General features: G+C 36.9%; 1 protein-coding gene and 1 pseudogene across 14 annotated transcripts in view; one reads left to right on the top strand and one right to left on the bottom strand.

Annotated features, from left to right (window-relative positions):
- The window catches only part of LOC126944990 (26S proteasome regulatory subunit 4-like), a 1,186,326-nt pseudogene that overhangs the window by 1,060,344 nt on the left and 104,723 nt on the right, over nt 1–21,259 (bottom strand). The window lies entirely within an intron of this gene.
- Nucleotides 1–21,259, top strand: part of CHD9 (chromodomain helicase DNA binding protein 9) — a 275,542-nt gene that overhangs the window by 213,694 nt on the left and 40,589 nt on the right. For all 13 annotated transcript variants that reach the window (XM_050774874.1, XM_050774871.1, XM_050774868.1 and 10 more), the window contains 6 exons: nt 1,332–1,528; nt 1,969–2,168; nt 7,964–8,123; nt 8,557–8,646; nt 19,030–19,133; nt 19,656–19,773. In XM_050774874.1, coding sequence (XP_050630831.1) covers nt 1,332–1,528; nt 1,969–2,168; nt 7,964–8,123; nt 8,557–8,646; nt 19,030–19,133; nt 19,656–19,773 — 869 coding nt within the window. The remainder of the gene's footprint in view (nt 1–1,331; nt 1,529–1,968; nt 2,169–7,963; nt 8,124–8,556; nt 8,647–19,029; nt 19,134–19,655; nt 19,774–21,259) is intronic.

Raw genomic sequence — 21,259 nt, 5'->3', positions numbered from 1 at the left:
GAAAATTAAGAAAAAAATACAATTAGTTTTTTGTTTTTTTAAGGAAACTGGGAAAGGAAAAAAGAGGAAAAGGGATAACTCTTTCTTATGGAAGAATGCCATTTAGTAAATGTAGAAGGAATGCAGGAAATGAAAAATCACCATGAATCAACTATAGTAATAATTGTAGCATATAAGATCCATCAGTGAATTCTAAAATTAGTGGGTAAAAGTTTGAGACCCAAGATATTTATGTGTCTTCAAAGTTTATCCTCCAAAATACTTATTAATTCCAAAAGGAAAACTAGTAACTTCACAGTGGAGAAACTTGGCAAAAGTTAACATCACCTATCATAGGACATCATATGCCCCCTTAAATATAATGTACTCCATACATATTATGGCATACCAGGACCTTTATGGTCTGGTCCTTGCCTTCTCTCCTACCATTTTTCCTCTTCTGCTCTAGGACATAAGCATTTCCTGAATATCTGATGCCATTTCAGGTCCCTTGCTCTTTCCTCTGCTTGTAATGCTATCTCTTCCCTGACTGCCTGGCAAACTACTTTTAATTCTTTAGTAAGTCTTTCTAGTATCACTACTTTGTGACATTTTCTCTGACTATGATACCTTTTGTTATCATAAAAAATTTCATCCCGAATAGCATGCATTTAGTGACACATTTGTCTGTGTAACTAAAACTTTGGATTCCTTATGAGTAGAAACTGCCTTACTCATCATTATACCACAGCCCATAACATAGTGCCTAGCTTAGAGAAGTTTCTCAGTAAAAATAAAAAGTATGTTAACTTAAATTGTTTTGAATGAATTAAACTGAATTGAACGTACTGAGGATGATGCAATTAACTGCCTTGTGTTTTGTGTACTATTATAAGTCTTTTGAAAAGCACTGTAAAATGTTCATAACCTTTGACCACTATTTCCATTTCTGGATACTTCCCTTCTTTGGAATTTGTCTTTAGAATAAACTTTGGCATTATTTATTTTAAAAATTAAGAACAATCTAAATTATGAATTAGGTAAAGAAAAATTAGAAGGCATAAATTCAGTTTAAAATATTTTTATTATTACAATGCTGTTATATTAATATGCAAAATATCAAGTTCTTTTTATCCTATGACTATAATGTCATAAAATTTTACATGTGTGGTAGCAAGAATTCTAAAGGAATATAAGAAATTCTAAGTTGACTGAATAGGTTGGTGAAATTGTTAGTAATTTCTTTTTGTCTGTGTTTCTGTAATTATTGTTCGTACAAGGTGAAAATGTAGAACACTGTTATAAGCAAAATCATAAAAATACCTTCAAGTAATAGCTGTTCTGTTTTACAGAACAGCTTGGTTATTGACACTCCAAGAATTAGGAAGCAAACAAGACCTTTTAGTGCCACAAAAGATGAATTGGCTGAATTATCTGAAGCTGAAAGTGAAGGAGATGAAAAGCCCAAACTCCGGAGACCCTGTGACCGTTCCAATGGCTATGGAAGAACCGAATGCTTTAGAGTTGAGAAAAACCTGCTAGTTTATGGGTAAAACATTGTTTTTAATGTTTGCTCTAAGTAGTCTGGTAGGTAATGTTACAGAAAATATATACTGGTTTTTACTATATTTTTTTATCTTCTTAGAATCATTAAAATTTACTTTTAAAGTACACTTTCTATTTTTAACATATATGTAATAGCAGAATGATGAAATTATCCTTAAGTATTTAAATTGTCAAAGTATCACTAAAGTCAAACGTCTTGTTCTTAAATTTGCACATCCCGTAATATGAATTAGATGTTATCCATTACTGAATAAAATATACTAGAAATTACTGTACCATTCCTCTACATTCTATGCATGGGTAGGGAAGACTTAATTAGCAAAAATGACAATTTTTTTTTTTTGAGTTTTTCGTGTCTTTATGAGTTATATTTTTCTCTAGAACTTCACTCAATATCAATGTAACTATACCCTTTTTAACCAGGTGGGGCCGATGGAGAGAGATTCTATCTCATGGCCGTTTCAAAAGACAGCTAAATGAACACGATGTAGAGATAATTTGCCGAGCCCTCTTAGCATATTGCCTTGTTCACTACCGAGGAGATGAGAAGATTAAAGGTTTCATATGGGATCTCATTACTCCAACTGAAGATGGACAGACACGAGAGCTACAGAATCATCTAGGTAAGAACATTGTTTCATTTGCTTTTAAAATTTATTTTTAGTTATATAAGCAGTACTTAACATATTCTCCTATAAAGTATAGAAGCATTACAAATAATATTAAGGAACCTTAACCTTCACTCCCAATTCAAGTTCCAGCTTCAGAAAATGCCAATGTTATCAGTTTGGTGGATTTTACATTTTGTTATCAAATACGTATCTGTTTCAAATTGATGACCCAACTAAATGTCTTAGAGGTCTTTCCATCTATGCTTATATAGATCTATCTGATTTTTTAAGTTCTGCTTAGTATTCTGTAGTATGGATATTGCATAATTTATTTAATATCTCCTTTAATGATGGTTATTTAGGTAGTTTCAATTTTAGACAATTAAAAAACAAGTTTCAGAGAAGATCCATGTACCCTCCTCCTTGTGCATGAAAATAAATCTTCCACTAAAGTAGATATCAAAAATGGAATTTTTAGAGTATAGCTTATATGCATCTTTATTACCTAAAATGTGGTCTCTGGGTCAACAGCATCAGCATCTTCTGGAAGCTTCTTAGAAATGCAGAATCTTAGGCCTCAGATTTACTGATTAAGAATCTGCATTTTAACAAGATCCGTAGGAATTAGTGTACATATTAAAGTTTGAGAAACATTGATATGCATTTTAAATTTTCATAATACTTTTTAATTTTTGTTTATTATTTGAGACAGGGTTTTGCTCTGTCCCCCAGGCTAGAGTGATGCAAACATGGCTCAATGCAGCCTCGACCTTCTGGGCTCAAGCCATCCTTCTGCCTCAACCTCTTGAGTAGCTGGGACCACAGGCATGTAGCAGCACACCTGGCTTTTAAAAAATTTTTTATATTGTAGAGTCAGGTACTGGTATATATTCTGGTATATATATATTCAAGACCTGGTATATATATTCAAGACCAGGCTGGTCTTGAACTCCTGGGCTCAAGTAATCCTTCCGCCTCAGCCACCCGAAGTGCTGGGATCATAGACATGAGCCACCATGCCTGGCCTAAATTTTCATTATGCTTTAATTTGCTGTCCAAAATGGTTATGCCAATTTACAGTCCTATCAGAGATATATGCTCTGATATATACTTTTTTCTCCTCAGCCTTGCTAACAGAACATTCTTTTTTGTATAAAATAATTATTTTATAGCATAAAATTTTCAGTAAAAAGTAAAAAGAATTACTATACCCTTAAATTTGTTACAGTGTTATTCTATTTAATCAAAAAATATCTATTGAATGCCTGGTGTGTGTCTTGTGCAAGATGTTGAAAAGATAAGAAGAAACAAGATAGACAAGATCCCTGAGCTCATGAACCTTACCTCCTAACCAGGTAGACATAGTAAGACTGTACATTAGTTACAGATTGTGGTAATTACTGTGAAGTAAATAAACTATTGAGATGGAAAACAACAGAAAGCACCCATTTTAGATAGGGTGGTCAGTGTAGGCCAATTTTTTTTTTTTTTTTAGACGGAGTCTCGCTCTGTCGCCCAGGCTGGAGTACAGTGGCCGGATCTCAGCTCACTGCAAGCTCCGCCTCCCGGGTTTACGCCATTCTCCTGCCTCAGCCTCCCGAGTAGCTGGGACTACAGGCACCGGCCACCTCACCCGGCTAGTTTTTTGTATTTTTTTAGTAGAGACGGGGTTTCACTGTGTTAGCCAGGATGGTCTCGATCTCCTGACCTTGTGATCCACCCGTCTCGGCCTCCCAAAGTGCTGGGATTACAGGCTTGAGCCACCGCGCCCGGCCCAGTGTAGGCCTATTTTAATAGGAGATGATGAATTTAATTAATGTGAAGACCTGAGGTAGATGGGAGAATCACACAAATGTAATTTCACTCTTTCTTGAAACTCCAGTAGAAAAAAGTAAGGCACTAAGCTTAATAAATTCTACAGAACAAAAGACTTGGATTCCTCAATAAATAAATTATCGGATTAGGAGTGAATAGAGAGGTATCTACCCCAGTGATTCTCAGCCAAAGATGATTTTCTGCCCCAATCCCACCCCTACCACAGGCTGTCACAACCTTGAGCGTGTTACTGGCATCTAGTGGATAGAGGCCAGGAGTTCACAGATAGCACCCCGCCCCCCACAATGAAGAACTATCCTGCTCAAAATATTGTAGTGCCAAGAATGAAACCCTGCTATAACCTAAAAGAGATTGAAAAGTTATCAACCAGTTGCAGTGTGGGGTCTGGGGACTTTATTTTTATTTTTATGTTTTGGGACAGGGTCTCCTTCCGTGGCCTAAGCTGGAGTGTTGTGGCATGAACGCCGCTCACTGCAGCCTCAACTTCCTGGGCTCAAGCGATCCTCCTCCCCTGTAGCTGGGAGTACAGGCGTGTACCATCACACCTGGCTAATTTTTTTTTTTTTGTAAGAGATGGAGTCTCACTTTGTTGCCCAAGTGTGTCTCAAATTCCTGGGCTCAAGTGATCCTCCTGCCTCAGCCTCCTAAAGTGCTGTGGGGGCTTTATTTAGATCCTGATTGAAACAACCCAGAGTAAATGTTTTATTATCTTTATTAACTAATTATACTTTAGAATACTGAATATTAAGAAGCTATTATTGCATTCCTTAGGGCTGATAATAGTATTGTAGTTATTTTAATGGAGGCTTTATCACTAAACAGATACCTCTGTTAAATTTAGGTATCACTAAATATCTTTTAGATATTGCTAAAAGATACCTTTGATATTTATGAAGGAAATGATTGATTTCTTACATTTACTTCAAAATAATATGAAAGATTGGGGGTGAACAGAATTGGCCATGAGTTGATAATTATTGAAGGTGGATAATGGGACTGTTGTATATACTTGTATTCTATAATTTTAAAATAAGCATAAACTCTCAAAAATGGATAGAGAATGGGAGAGGAAACAGCAACAAGATTTTGGAAGCTGGAGGCAAATATATTAGTGATAACTGATTTAACCAACCTGAGAGAGCTGAATCTTAGGTCAGCAGTGGGAAAGGCAAACTGCTTTGCTTTACGGATTTCCCAAATGTCTTAGGAATTTGTGACATCAGGAGCCTCTGGAAGTGGGTGTGAAAGGATAGAGGCTTTCATTCAAAGCGGTTTAAAAAGGGCCCTAAATACCCTCTTCAGTTCCATGTAGCCAGGACGAAAATGGACTAAAAATTTTTTTCTGGAAAGAGTAAAATAGAAGTCTGGGTTGCACTGGTAGTTGAGTTGTGGAGCTGCTAAATAGGGATTAAATAACTGTGTGCATACTGGTTGATTCATTGCTCGAGGAATAAAACTAAAAGGCTCGCCCCAAATCTAAAGATAATGACAGGAAAAAAAAAAACCAGAAAACCGCCAGTTACCCTTCAGTGAGCCCACAATCACTATGCTCCATCTCTTCAGTCTCCCTATCACCTTTTTTATTTGTCACACTTAAATAAGAGCAAACACAGCCAAGGATTATCAGGCATCTCAGGAAAGTCTCCAACATGAAAGAGCCAAAAAACCATTGGCTGGGCACGGTGGCTCACCCCTGTAATCCCAGCACTTTGGGAGGCTGAGGTGGCCAGATCACTTGAGGTCAAGAGTTTAAGACCAGCCTGGCCAAAATGGTGAAACCCCCTCTCTACTAAAAATACAAAAAGTAGCCAGCCATGGTGACACGTGCCTGTAATCCCAGCTACTTGGGATGCTGAGTTGTGAGAATCACTTGAACTCAGGAGGCAGAGGTTGCAGTGAGCCGAGATCATGCTACTGCACTCCAGCCTGGGTGACAGAGCGAGACTCTGTCTCAAAAAATAAAAATAAAAAGAAAGAAAAAAAAAACATTAAAACGAACTCTAAGGAAACAAGGATTGCAAAAAGGAGGACACCTTTTCTTTAACTATCATTAATATCTTCAAAGATACTTCAAATATACCATGACTTCGAAAGAATAAGGTGCTGTAAAAACAGTGAAAGCAGAAGCCTATAAATTGTAACAACACATAATGAAATGAAAAAGTAAAAAGAAGATCGAATGATGAATCTGGGAAAATCTTGTTAGGAAGAAAATTGGAAATACAGAATATCTACAGATTTCATTAGGAAAATTTAAGCATGTGTATTTTTAAGTATGTACTGTTTTCAAACCAACAAGGGAAGAGAAGATTGGAATACAGAACTATTTATCATTCTAGCAAAACACAGAAAGAAGGAAGGTATGATAAACAATAAAATTGTAAAAATAAATATATAAACATATGTATGCAGCCTATGTATATTTTCACCTGTTAAAAGAGGAAAATTGTTAGATGGGGGAAAATAAACATTTTTGTACTTTAAAGAGATATTATTAAACACCAAACAAGCTTAAAAGTTTATTTAGTAAAAACTATACCATGCAAATACTAAACCGTACAAAATGTTGTAGTACCGTTAACATAGAACAAAGTGAATTTAAGATGGAAGGTATCAATTGGAATTAAAAAAAAAGGGACACTACCTAATAATCAAAAAGAATCCACAGAAGAAACTATAACAAGTATGAACTTGTATACATCTAAAATAGTCTCAAAAGGTAAAGGGAAAAAAAAAAAGAACCTCAGCCAAAATTATAAGGAAAAGTGGACAAATCCATATAGTGCTCTATGTACCATTGTAGTAGAGTACCCACCTGGTATAAAATGGCAAGGAAAAGGTAAATGAGATACAAGAATTGCAGGAGGAGTCAAAACTGCATTATTAACAATTGTGAAAAATTACAAACAAAACAGCTCAAATATGATAGAAGATTAATAAATATGAGGTGGTATAGTTATGTAATAAATTATTATACAGAAACAAAAATAGATGAATTAGAGCCTTATGAGTCAACCAGGATAAAGCTTTTAAAAGTTCAGAGTAATAAATAAGGTTTTCAGGCTTATATTTATAATATTATATCTGAAAACTTAAATACTAAATACTTACCCAAGATAGGTAATAATAGTATAAACTTGCAGGGAATGGAAAAACAAATTCAGAGTAGTGGTAATCTCTGGGAAGGAATGAGTGAATTTGATAGGAGAGGACTACATAGGGACTTCAAGTATATATTACTTCCTTTAATAAAAAACGAAGTGTCTGTGACCAGCCTGGCCAACATGAAAGTTAGCCAGGCGTGGTGCTGCGTGCCTGTAATCCCAGCTACTCGGGAGGCTGAGGCAGGAGAACCACTTGAACCCAGGAGGCAGAGGTTGCGTGAGCCAAGATCACATGGCTGCACTCCAGCCTGAGCAACAGAGACTCTGTCTCAAAAAAATAAATAAATAAATAAACTAAGTAAACATGGAATATGTGAACATGAAGAGAGTGGCAGTACTTTTTTTTAGTTTGTAAATATTTCACAACAAATAACTCAAATAACTAAAATGAGTTTAGCTATCTTGAACAGGATGGCTAACCTAATCTATCTAAATCATTTTTGAAAAGCAAGAGTGGAGGGCAAAACATATCTTTTAGTATCTAGGAAAGCAAAAGTAAAGCAGAGGGCATAGGCTTGATCTTTTGGGTTTTACATTTGTAATAAAAAATCTGTTTTGGAACAAAAAGGAAATCAGAATAATTAATATGAGACGCAGAATTGTTAGTTACTTGGGGGAAATATGTTTTAATATGTATAAAACCATCATCTTGATTTGTGATTGGGTCAGTATTGTTACTAGTATTTTAAAGTTCTCTGAAAAGACCTCAGAAAGTCTCCAGAAATTTCTTGCATTGAAACAATCTTTCAAATTGCAAATTTTTATAGAAATTATTCCTAATTTTACATGTCCTTCTTATTTTAACAGGCCTATCAGCTCCTGTACCCAGGGGTCGAAAAGGGAAGAAAGTAAAAACTCAAACAAGCTCATTTGATATACAAAAAGCAGAATGGCTTCGAAAATATAATCCCGAGCAGCTGCTTCAAGATGAAGGCTACAAAAAACATATAAAACACCACTGTAATAAGTAGGTAGTAGGGTATTTTAAACACAACTCTTTAAATGTTTACTGTTTTAAATTTATTAATAATCTTTAAGCATGCTGATTTTGAGTACAGAGACAGCATGGTCTAGGGCCAATCCTAATCTTAATTTTACAAGGTATCCTTCAAGCAAATCATGATACCTCTTGTGTCATTGTTCTCACCAACAGATAAATAAAACTGGCCTCCAAATGAGCTCATTATATCTTACTTGGATATGAAATAATGATGATTATGAAGATTTTGGAGAAGTTCTTTATATATATGGTAGTAATAAGATTCATTTAATCAGAAGTAATTATTATTTCATTATTTTAAAATCTGTACACAAATTCCTTCCTAATTTTAACCCCATGGCCAAATATTTTAAACGATTAATATCTTTATGCCTTTTGATTCATTTTCCCTTGTTTTTAGGGTTTTGCTTCGTGTGAGAATGCTGTATTATCTAAAGCAAGAAGTTATTGGAAGTGAGTGTCAGAAAGTATTTGATGGAGTTGATGCAAGGTAAGTTAAACAATTTTTATTATTTTTGTTTGCTTGTTGTCTTGCCCAGGCAGCTTCAAGCTCCTGGGTTCAAGTGATCCTCCCGCCTCAGCCTCCTGAGTAGCTGGCACTATAGGCACACCACCACACCTTGCTTAAATGATATATTTCTTTTATTTATTCATTTTTTTTTGAGACAGTTTCACTCTTGTTGCCCAGGCTGGAGTGCATTGGCACAATCTCAGCTCACTGCACCTCCGCCTCCCGGGTTTAAGCAATTCTCCTGCCTCAGCTGCCCGAGTAGCTGGGATTACAGGCATGCTTCACCATGCCTGGCTAATTTTTTGTATTTTTAGTAGAGGCGGGGTTTCACCATCTTGGCCAGGCTGGTTTCGAACTCCTGACCTCAGGTGATCCACCCGCCTTGGCCCCACAAAGTGCTGGGATTACAGGCGTGAGCCACCATGCCCAGCCTATTTTTATTTTTCAATAACATGATGAGGCAAAAATTATATGACCAGAATATTGTATATTAGGCGGGTCCTTAGTCTGTGAAATTTATAAGGTGGAAAATCCATGAAACTTAGGGAATTAACCCTTGCCAATTTGTTAGCTTTCTTTTATTGCTCTCATCTTGGCCGTCACTAGAAGTCACAACGTAACAATAGTAGTATTAATATTAAGAATGGTATCTAACCTAGATGCCATTAAAGCAGACACGGATTTTTTATTTATTTGTTTGTTTATTAATTTTGAAACAGATTCTCACTCTGTCACTCAGTCTGGAGTACAGTGGCATGATATGGACTCACTGCAACCTCCACCTCCCAGGTGCAAGCGATTCTTGTGCCTCAGCCCCCTGAGTAGCTAGGATTACAGGTGCCATCACACCTGGCTAATTTTTGTATTTTTAGTAGAGACGAGGTTTCACCATGTTGGCTAAGCTGGTCTCGAACTCCTAACCTCAGGTGATCCACCTGCCTCAGCCTCCCAAAGTGCTGGGATTACAGTTGTGAGCACCACACCCAGCCCCAGACACAGACACTGATTTAATGACCAATTCATTCATTCCAACAGAAGTACTTTTTGAGTACTCACTAAGCACCAGGCACTGTGAAGCACTAGGAATAGAAAGACAAAATATAGTCTTGATCCCTAAGTTGTTTATGGTGTCTGTGAGCAGGAAATAGATAAAACTATACTGCAATGTAATAAATGCTTTTGTGTATGTATAGAATACCAGGGAGGTGCTACTAGAATTTTCTATTTCTAGTTTCATCTTGCCTCTTAATACTACAAGTAACCTTTCCCAATTTTCTTCTCCAATCTCTGTAAGCATCTAATTTATATAGTTCACTCTGCATAAACCTATTACTCAACCCCCCCATTCTCAGCAAATGATATTCCCCCAGCTTTGTAGAGAAATGTAAGCAAGCCATAAAACAGAAATTCCCTCAGCTTCCTGACACCAAATCTAAAATTTAATTTTTCTGTACTCAGTCTTCTTCCCTCTTATTACAATTAAAGAAGTTTTATGGTGACTGACTTCTATATCCAACTATGATCCATTCAACACCCTGGTTTCTCATTTCCTTGACTTTTATCTACAGTTACCTCTTGTTCTCCCCACTACAGCTGCAAAGTCACCCGGTCATTCACTTGATCTTGCTATCACCAGTAACAGCACTTATTTAATCAGAATTTTGACAGTGACATCCTTCCTTCTAACTCATTTAACTTGGGTACTTTCATTATAATTCTCTAATCTCATCAGGATGTCCCCACATCTTACCACTTACTCACTAGCCATCACCACTTTCATGCCCCTCCTTTCCTCATTATTCAACATAGATTCTATAGTCTAGCAGTCTACTTGCTAACTAAAATCCTTATCTATTTCCTTTCACCTGCCTTTCCTTCTGTTCTAGATATCTGTTACAACCTCAACTCAGGTTAATCCCAGCTAGCCATTTACTTCTTGCCTGCACCTAAGTAGCTGAACATTTGTGGAGAAAATCAAGCAAGCCATGCTGAATGACTTCAAATTTGTGAGCATAGATCCCATTTCAAAAGAGATTAAACATCTACTGTTTAACTGTTGTGGCTAGTCAATTCATATTCCTACTCTTTAAGAGAACCATTTTGTACCTCTCTCCTCAAACCATCTTTCCACGCTGCAACTACCACCTTCCAATAATGACCTTGCTACATATTTCATGGAAAAAAGTAGACACAATCAGATGAGAGCTACCTCTAGTTTTACTTGCATATATGTCCACCTGTTCCTTCAAGATACAATAGAAATGTCCCTCCTCCTAAGGCAAACTTTGTGCAGCATGGAACTCGTTTCTCTTAACTTTTGAGGACTTTACTCTTACCTTTCTGGGACTTTACTTTTCTTTCTTGGATCTTTTTCTCTCTCTCTTTACTACATCATTCTTCTGGCATACATGTATGCCTTAATAGCAGTCACTTAAGAAAGGGAAAAAACCTCTCTCAGTATACATTCTCAGACTCCATTTCCCTAATCCTCTTCACAACAAACTCCTTTAAAAAGTTGCCTGTATTTATTAGCAAGATTAACCAAGAAAAGAAGAGAGAAAATCCAAATCAGCTCAATTAGAAACAAAACAGGAGATATTACAACTGACACCATGGAAATACAAAAGATCATTCAAGGCTACTACAAATACCTTTATGTACGTAAACTAGAAAACCTAAAGGAGATGGATGAATTTCTGGAAAGATACAACCATCCTACCTTAAATCAGGAAGAGTTAGATACCCTAAGCAGATGAAGAGCAAGCAGTGAGATTGAAATGGTAATAAAAAAAAATTACCAACAAAAAAAAAAGGCCCAGGACCAGATGGATTAACAGCTGAATTCTACCAGGCATTCAAAGAAGAATTGGTACCAATCCTTTGACACTCTTCCACAAGACAGAGAAAGAGAGAATCCTCCCTAAATCATATTATGAAGCCAGTATCACCCTGATACCAAAAGCAGGAAAGGACACAACCAAAAAAGAAAACTATAGAGCAGTATCCTTGATGAACATAGATGCAAAAATCCTTAACAGAATACTAGCTAACTGAATCCAGCAACATATCAAAAAAAGGTAATCCACGATGATCAAGTGGGTTACATACCACAGATGGTTTAACATATGCAAGTCAATAAATGTGATAAACCACATAAGCAGAATTAAAAACAAAAATCACATGATCATTTCAGTAAACACAAAGCATTTGACAAAATCCAGCATCCTTTTATGATTAAAACTCTCAGCAAAATCAGCATACAAGGGACATACCTGAATGTAATAAAAGCAATCTATAACAAACATACAGCCAACAATAATACTGGATTGGAGAAAAGTTGAAAATATTCCCTCTGAGAACTGAAATTAGAAAAGGATGCCCACTCTCACCACTTCTGATCAACATAGTACTGGAAGTCCTTGCCAGAGCAATCAGACAAGAGAAAGAAAGGGCATTCAGATTGGTAAAGAGCACGTCAAACTGTTGATGTTTGCTGATGATATGATTGTATACCTAGAAAACCCTAAAGACTCCTCCAAAAAGCTCCTAGAACTGATAAAAGAATTCAGCAAAGTTTCAGGGTACAAAATTAAGGTACACAAATCAGTAGCTCTCCTGTACACCAGTAGCGACCAAGCTGAGAATTAAATCAAGAACTCCTTTTACAATAGCTGGAAAAAAAAAAAAGAAGAAAAAAAAAGATACTTAAGAATATACCTAACCAAGGACGTGAAAGCTCTCTACAAGGAAAATTACAAAACACTCCTGAAAGAAATCATAGATGACACAAATAAATGGAAACACATCCCATGCTTATGGGTGGGTGGAATCAATATTGTGAAAATGGCCATACTGCCAAAAGCAATCTACAAATTCAATGCAATTCCTATCAAAAGACCACCATCATTCTTCACAGAACTAGAAAAAAAGTCATAAAATTCATATGAAACTAAGAAAGCGCCTGCATAGACAAAGCAAGACTAAACCAAAGAACAAATCAGGAGGTACCACATTACCTGATTTCAAGCTATACTATCACGCCATAGTTGTCAAAACAGCATGGTACTGGTATAAAAATAGGCACACATACCAATGGAACAGAATAGAGAACCAAGATATAAAGCCAAATACTTGACAGCCAACTGATCTTCAACAAAGCAAACAAAAACGTAAAGTGGGGAAAGAACACCCTATTCAACAAATGGTGCTGGGATAATTGGCAAGCCACATGTAGGAGAATGAAACTGGATCCTCTTCTCTCACCTTATAAAAAAATCAACTCAAGTTGGATCATGGACTTAAATCCAAGACCTGAAACTATAAAAATTCTAGAAGATAACATTGGAAAAACCCTTCTAGACATTGGCTTAGGCAAGGATGTAATGACTAAGGACCCAAAAGCAATTGCAGTAAAAACAAAGATAAATAGCTGGGACTCAATTAAACTAAGGAGATTTTGCATGGCAAAAGGAACAGTCAGCAGAGTAAACAGACAACCCACAGAGTGGGAGAAAATCTTCACAATCTATATATCTGACAAAGGACTAATATCCTGAATCTACACAACAAACTCAAATTAGAAAAAAAAAATTCCATCAAAAAGTGGGCTAAGGACATGAACAGACAATTCTCGAAAGAACAGATACAAATGGTCAGCAAACATAGGAAAAAATGCTCAATATCACTAATGATCAGGGAAATGCAAATCAAAACCACAATGCGATACTGCCTTACTCCTGCAAGAATGGTCATAATCAAAATAATAAAAAAATAATAGATGTTGGTATGGATATAGTAACAAAACACTTCTACACTTCTGGTGGGAATATAAGCTAGTACAACCACCATAGAAAACAGCGTGGAGATTCCTTAAAGAAATAAAAGTGTAACTACCATTTGATCCAGCAATCCCACTACTGGATATTTACCCAGAGGAAAAGAAGTCATTGTATTAAAAACATACTTGCTCACACGTGTTTACAGCAGCACAATTTGCAATTGCAAAAAAAATGGAACCAACCCAAATGTCCATCAATCAACGAATGGATAAAGAAACTGTGATATATATACATATGATGGAATATATACATACATACATATATATATACACACACATACATATATATCTCATATATATATGAGATGGAATTCTACATAGAAAGGAATGGATTAACAGCATTTGCAGCAACCTTGATGGGATTGGAGACTATTATTCTCCAATATGGAATGGAAAAACCAAACATCATATGTTCTCATAAGTGGGAGCTAAACTATGAGGATGCAAAGACATAAGAAATACAGTGCACTTTGGGGTCTCGGGGGAAAGGGCGGGAAGGGGGTGAGGAATAAAAGACTACAAATTGGGTGCAGTGTATACTGCTCGGGAGATGAGTGCACCAAAATCCCACGAATCACCACTAAAGAACTTATGTAACCAGATACCACCTGTTCTACAAAAACCTATGGAAATACAGAATTTTTTAAAAAAAAGAAATTTGTCTAAGGTTACCCAGATAAAAATGGCAGAGCAAAGATTCAGACAACAAAAAAGGTTGCCTGTATTTACTATCTCTGCTTCTTTATCTTGCATTTTCTCTTTAACCCATTCCAATGGATCTTCCTTCTTCACTGTCTCACTAAAATGGTTCTTAACACAGCCCCTAATGACCTACAGTGTGATCAACTCTCTAAATTTACTCTCTGTCCTCCATAAGATGCTGTCTTCTGTGGGCATTTGTGTTAACTATACCCATCTGGTTGTCCTTTTTCTCACTACTGTTTCCTTTTCATTCCCTCTTGCTAGCTCTTATTTCTCTAACAGATCTCTAAATACTGGATTGACCAAGAGCTCTGTCCTCAGCTCTCTTACCTTTTTCCTTAGGTGAACTCATGCAGCTTCATCATACCCAATATGATCTATAAACAGGTAAATCTGAAATTTACATATTTCTCCCAGACCTCTTTCTTGAGTTTTAAGCCATCAGTCAACTGCCTCCCAACATTTCCACTTAAATGACTAATTAACATCTTACTTCCCCTGGCTTTTCCAAATCTCCTGTCTTCAGTCCTTTCTCTTTTCCTTCCCATGTACAAGTCTTCTCCATCCTAGTAAATGTACAACCCACTGCTCTGTTGTTGTTCTTGATTCCTCTCTTCCCTGTTAGCTTGACAAAATACATGCCAAATCTCAGTACCTTTCACTATCTCCTCTGCCAAATCCCTAGTCCAAGCCACCATGATCTCACAGTTAGACTTTTGCAGTGGCCTCATAAAACTGGTCTGTTTGCCTCCACTTTTGCCTCTCTAGGCCTGTCCTTCACACAGCAGCCAGAGTGGTATTTCTAAAGCAAAAATCAGGTCTTGGCACTCCTTAACACCCTCCAGATGTTTCTAATTTCTCTTAGAGTAAAATTCAAATTCCATATGACCTACAAGTGCTTCCATAACTCTGTACCCACTTTCTTCACTGTGTCTCTCACCGACCATGTTCCAGCCACAGTGGTGGTTGTGTTTTGCCAACCTGTCAAGTTCATTCTATGCTGTTCTTCCTGATCCAAATATTCTTTCCCCAGGTCTTCCACAGAACTGCCCCTTCAAATTATTTGGATCTCAACTCAAGTATTTCCTTCTTAGATAGACCTTCCCTGCCAATCTCAGCTTAAGTAGCCCACCAGTCATTCACTACTATTTAACCTTCTTTTATTTCATTTATAATGCCTACTACTACTTAAAAATTACGTTAATTTATTTGTATGTCTTCTTTTATTATAATTTAAGTTGCTTAAAGGTAAGTATGGAATCTGGGACATCGTAAACACTCAGTAAATATTTGTCAACTAATTGGCTTCTTTCCCTTAGCCTGACTGGATCTGATCCACTTGTAACTTTCCCAGGGACTGCTCTCTGTGGATTGTACCTTCTTTTTCCTCTTTCATTAGTTTCCCCCCTTTTCCTCCTCATTTGGATTTTAACATGTTTACATCTCCCTCACCTTAACTTACACATACACACGTGTGTGCACACAACACTTAATGCTTTTGGACCCAGAATATCTTCAAACTACCATATTATTACTCTCTTGATTTGACCGCCGAACTTGTTTTAGGGGGTTCACAGTGACCAGTCCTGTAATCCCAACACTTAAGAAGGCCGTGGCAAGTGGATCATTTGAGCCTGGGAGTTTGAGATGAGCCTCGGCAACATGACGAAACCCTGTTTCTACAAAAAGTAGAAAAATTGACTGGTTGTGGTGGTGTATGCCTGTAGTCCCAGCTACTCTGGAGGCAGAGGTGGAAGGATCACATAAGCCTAGAGAGGTCAAGGCTGCAGTGAGCTGTGATTGCACCACTGCACACCAGCCTGGGTGACAGAATGAGACACTGTCTCCAAAAAAAAAAAGAAAGAAAAGAAAGAAGCATCGGTGTTCGTTATCTTTTTCTTCCCTCCCATTCACTGTGCAATCTACCACAATGCAGCTTCTACCTCTTCACTTCAGATGTTCACTGATATTCTTGCCGCCAAATTTAATGGATATACCATAGTGCTTACCTTACTTTACCTTTGTTGACCACTTCCTTCTTTTTAAAATGCTTCCGTGGTACCATTCTCCTGTGGTTTTTCTTTTTACCTTTCTGCTTGCTGCTTTTCAGGCTCGTTTTCAATCTGTCTCTTAGAGTTCAAGGAATCTTCACATAGGCCTTCTCTTCTTGTCACTTACTCTTCTTGGGTGTTCTCATCTTTGTGGCTTCAATTTTTGTTTCTATGCTTATGTCTTCTAAATCCCTATCTGTAGCCCATGTCTCTCTTCTGAATTTTAGATCCATATTTCTCCAATGTGCCATGATTAATTACTCTTCTCTCCAGGTCTTTGCATTCTTGTTATAACATTCTTTCCTCCTTTTTTCCATTCTCTCCCTCTTCCTGCTCAGCCGACATTGAGTCAGCCTTTTATGACCTCTTAAATCTGAGTTAGGCACATAACCAGAGTACCCTGCCACAGCACTCATCACACAATATTGCATGTCCCTCTTTACAAGGGCATGTGCATGACTATCTTTATTATTGCCATTATTGGCATGTAGTGAATGCTGTTTAAATATATTTTGAGTGAATGATCTACCCTGGGGAAGTTAAAGGAAACTTTATGCAAGAGATGACACAAGTTAGTCTTTAAAAACAGAAATCAACAATACCTAATGTGCATGCGGCACTTAAATTTGAACCATGAGTTTTATATACTGATTGCCTTCTCTTTACAAGCAGGAAAACCTTCCACCTCAGATGGTAATCACAATGTTTTGAGCTTAGAGTGCCACCTGATGGTTGGCAAAGGGAGCTATCTGACCCACTTTTTTTCTCCTCTGGGATTCTGTTTCCAGTGTTCTTTCCTCTTTCCTTCATATTTCAGGGCTAATGCTTTGTTTAATCCTACTTAATAACTTGTTCAAAAATAAGTATCTCTTTTAACCGTATTTCTCATTTCTTTTTAACTTTTTCCATATCACAAGAAAATCATTCTTCCTTTTTCTCTATTTTTCTAAACTGAAGTCAATTGTGACCCTTTTGTTTTAAAGCAAAATTAGATATAATAAGGTGTTCATTTCGAGTGCTGACAAATTTCTTTAAGAATCTATAGAAAGATCTCTTCATCCACTTCCTTATATTTCTTGAGTTAAAAATTCTAGTAAAACATTTGTGAAAAATAAGTAAATTTGTTTCCTTTTTTTATAAAATTTGTAAGCATTTCCTTTTCACTGCTAGTGTCTTCTATCTCACCTATATTTTGATTACACATTGGGTTCTTGTCCTAGGAACATGTTGATCATTTGTTCGTTTATTTTTATATAAAAATTTGAGTTTCCAAAGACAGCCAACTTAGAATCTAACTTTTCCCATAGAACTTAATTGTCAATAGGAAATTCCCCATTTCTTATAGGTCTTTGTTAAGACAGATGAAATTCTACTTTGTATAATTTATATTGTTTTATATCTCTGGTTATTTGAAAATTGGTAATTTATGAATACCAAATAGAGAAGTTCTCGACTATTCAACTTTTTGTAATTTATCCTGTTCAGTCTCTATCCATTGTCAAATACAAGCAAATGTGTGTGTGTGTGTGTCTGTGCGTATATATACACAGATTTGTGTATGTATATATACAAATATATATTTGTGTGTATATAAATTGATACTTGTTAATCATTGTCAGACGTTAACTGTATTCTATGCTAAAGAAGACAATGACTTGAATCACTGTGGTAAAGAAGTGAACATTTCCGTCCTTCTATAGATGACATGTTTTTAGACATGTTATATATATAACTTGCTGAAGCTTTCTGGGAAAATAATAATTTCAAGTGATGAGCGAAGAATAAGAAAACTATATTTGCAAAATTGCCAGTTCTGTGGTTGTTACTCATAAAAACAACCAATCTACCAAATCAAATCATTATGGGTTTATTATTTTACTTTTTAATAGTCTTGTGATTTTATGGCGTTGTATTATTTATTTACAACATCAAAACAGCATTTGAGTGTTTTTTGTTTTTTGAGACAGGGTCTCACTCCCATGGCCCAGGCTGGAGTGCAGCAACATGATCTTGGTTTGCTGTAACCCCAACTTCCCAGGCTCTGGAGATTTTCCCATCTCAGCCTCCCAAGTAGCTGGGACTACAGGTGTGCGCCACCACACCCAGCTAATTTTTTGTATTTTTAGTGGAGATGGGGTTTTGCCACATTGCCCAGGCTGGTCTTGAACTCCTGGGCTCAAGTGATCTACCCGCCTCTGCCTCCTAAAGTGTTGGTATTACAGACATGAGCCACTGCGCTTGGCCTACACTTGAGTGTTTCAATCAAATTATGAATCAAAAATTTGCTATTACAGGGCATTTTCAGCATGGTTTTCTTAGCAGTAGTGGTCTAGAGGAGACATTACTTGCTCTGCAGCCTAAAACAGTTCATTTACCCTTTTAGGGCCTCAGTTTTCTCACGTGCGAAATGAAATAATTGAACCAGGTGATTATTGCCAAGTTGTTGGCTGACATAGTCTCTACTTCCAATAGAACCCTTTGTCTCTAAATAAAGAAAATCAGTGAAAGGATATGATAATTTAAGAAAATTGTTTAGTAAGCATTGTTGAAACATTTCTTCTCTTGGGCTTAACAATATTCGTTTATTTTATGGTATCTTTGTTATTGCACAATTTTGTAATTTTAATTGGTGGCAATTATGAATGATTAAAAAATAATGAAATCCTAAGCTCTCTCTTGAAAGCCACAATGCTTTAAAAGCTAGGTAAAATTTTACCTCCTTTTTGACTCATTTATAGTAATTCATAATGCCATATTATGATTTTCTTACAGTGACATTGATGTTTGGGTACCAGAACCAGACCACTCAGAAGTTCCTGCTGAGTGGTGGGATTTTGATGCTGATAAGTCACTCCTTATTGGAGTTTTTAAACATGGTAAGTAAGAAGTAAGGTAGGTGGTATCCCTTTCCATGTATAAGGCAATTCTGTCAGTTCTCAGTTCATTGATTTTCACTTAAACAGCTTTATTCCAGTAACACCTATGTTATATATACAGAATTAAAAGCATACACTACCAGACTATGTCAGTCACCACATTTCCTCCTGGGAGGGTGGCGTGTGTAACCTACCCTTCCTGGATGTAAATCTAAGACAACTTCCTCTCTCAGGAAGAGTTCTTATGTGAGATATGTTTGTGTGTTTGTGTGTGTGTATAATACAGTTTATCCTATTTTTCATATTAACTGATAAATGTAACTGAAATTTTAATTTAGTAGATATCTATTACCAGATCATTTAATGTTTGTGATAATTTCTGGAAAACATACTTAACTTATATCATTTTAATATCCCTTTAGTCCAGAAATATCATCCACTGTAAATAATGAGGAATGCTTATATGTATACACCTTTCTTCTTTTTATCTTTTTTTACTTTTGTAATTGGTGATGTTTTCAGGATATGAAAAATATAACACTATTCGAGCAGACCCAGCATTATGCTTCTTGGAAAGAGTGGGAAAACCTGATGACAAAGCAGTTGCTGCTGAACAGAGAGCGAATGATTATATGGATGGGTATGTGTGTTTCAGAGTCATGAATTTTCTATATGTCTCTATTCAATATCAGCATATTCTGTGTCACACTATTTATCTTTAAATGATGTAGCAGTAAGGGAATTGGAGTTTACAATCTGAAAGAGCTAAAGATACACTAATAGGTTAGCACTTACCTAACAGAATGTGATCGAGGAAGAGGTTGGCCATGCACCACACCCATTCTTTAGATGAGTTTTTCATTTTTTTCATTTTAATAGGTATATCATGGCCACTGAGTTCATAAACTTCTAGGGGCATAGAGGGGAGAAAAAGGCAAGAATGTTATAGTTGAAGAGACACATGATGACGTTTATTACATAGTCATCCCTCAATATCCATGGGGGATTTTGGTATCCAGGACACCCTGCAGATACCAAAATCCAAGGATGCTAGTCCTATATATAAAATTGCATAGGATGTGCATTTAACCTGTGCACATTCTCCTGTATGCTTTAAACTATCTTTAGATTACTTATAATTCCTAGTACAGTATATATGCTATATGCTATGTAAATTGTTGCTGTACCGAATTGTTGAAGGAATAATGACAAGAAAAGTCTGTACATGTTCAGTACAGATGCCATATTTTTCCAAATATTTTCTTGAGACAGGGTCTTGCTCTGTCATCCAGGCTGGAATGCAATGGCACAATGATGTGTCACTGCAGCCTTGACCTCCCGGGCTCTAGTGATCTTCCCACGTAGTCTCCTGAGTGGGACCACGGGCACATGCCATCATGCCCAGCTAATTTTCTTCTATTTTATTTTTTGTAAAGATGAAGTCTCCCTGTGTTGCCCATGCTGGTCTTCAACTGCTGGGCTCAAGTGATCTCCCACCTTAGCCTTGGCTTCCCAGAGTGCTGAGGTTATAGGTGTGAGCCATCATGACCAGCTTTTTTCGCGTGTTTTCAACCTGCAATTGGTTGAATTTATAGATATGAAACCCACACATACGAAAGGCTGTACCTCTTTTAAGGCCTTATGTAATCTGTCTTTTCTTACCCAAAGAGAAAAGTAGGATGCATGTTGAGGTTAATAAAAGCACATTTAAAAGCGAACTTGCGGCCGGGTGCACTTGCTCACGCCTGTAATCCCAGCACTTTGGGAGGCCAAGGCAGGTGGATCACTTGAGGTCAGGAGTTCGAGACCAGCCTGGCCAACATGGTGAAACCCCGCCTCTACTAAAGATACAAAATTAGCCAGGTATGGTGATGTGCACTGGTAGTCCCAGCTACTCGGGAGGCTGAGACACGAGAATCTCTTGAACCCGGGAGGCGGAGGTTGCAGTAAGCTGAGAGGTGCCACCGCACTCCAGGCTGGGCGACAAGAGCGAAACTCCATCTCAAAAAAATAAAAATAAAAGTGAACTTGTGAGTAAGGGTACATTAGAGCTAGCTTTCTCCCTATTTGCTATATAACAGCCTTCCTGCTGTGTCTTGGAGTCTTCTGGCTAGAGAAGAGATGTC

This window comes from Macaca thibetana, chromosome 20 (assembly GCF_024542745.1).
Source record: "Macaca thibetana thibetana isolate TM-01 chromosome 20, ASM2454274v1, whole genome shotgun sequence".
Lineage (NCBI taxonomy): Eukaryota > Metazoa > Chordata > Mammalia > Primates > Cercopithecidae > Macaca > Macaca thibetana.
Note: the sequence above shows the minus strand (reverse complement) of the source record. Positions and strands in the feature narration are given on the sequence as shown.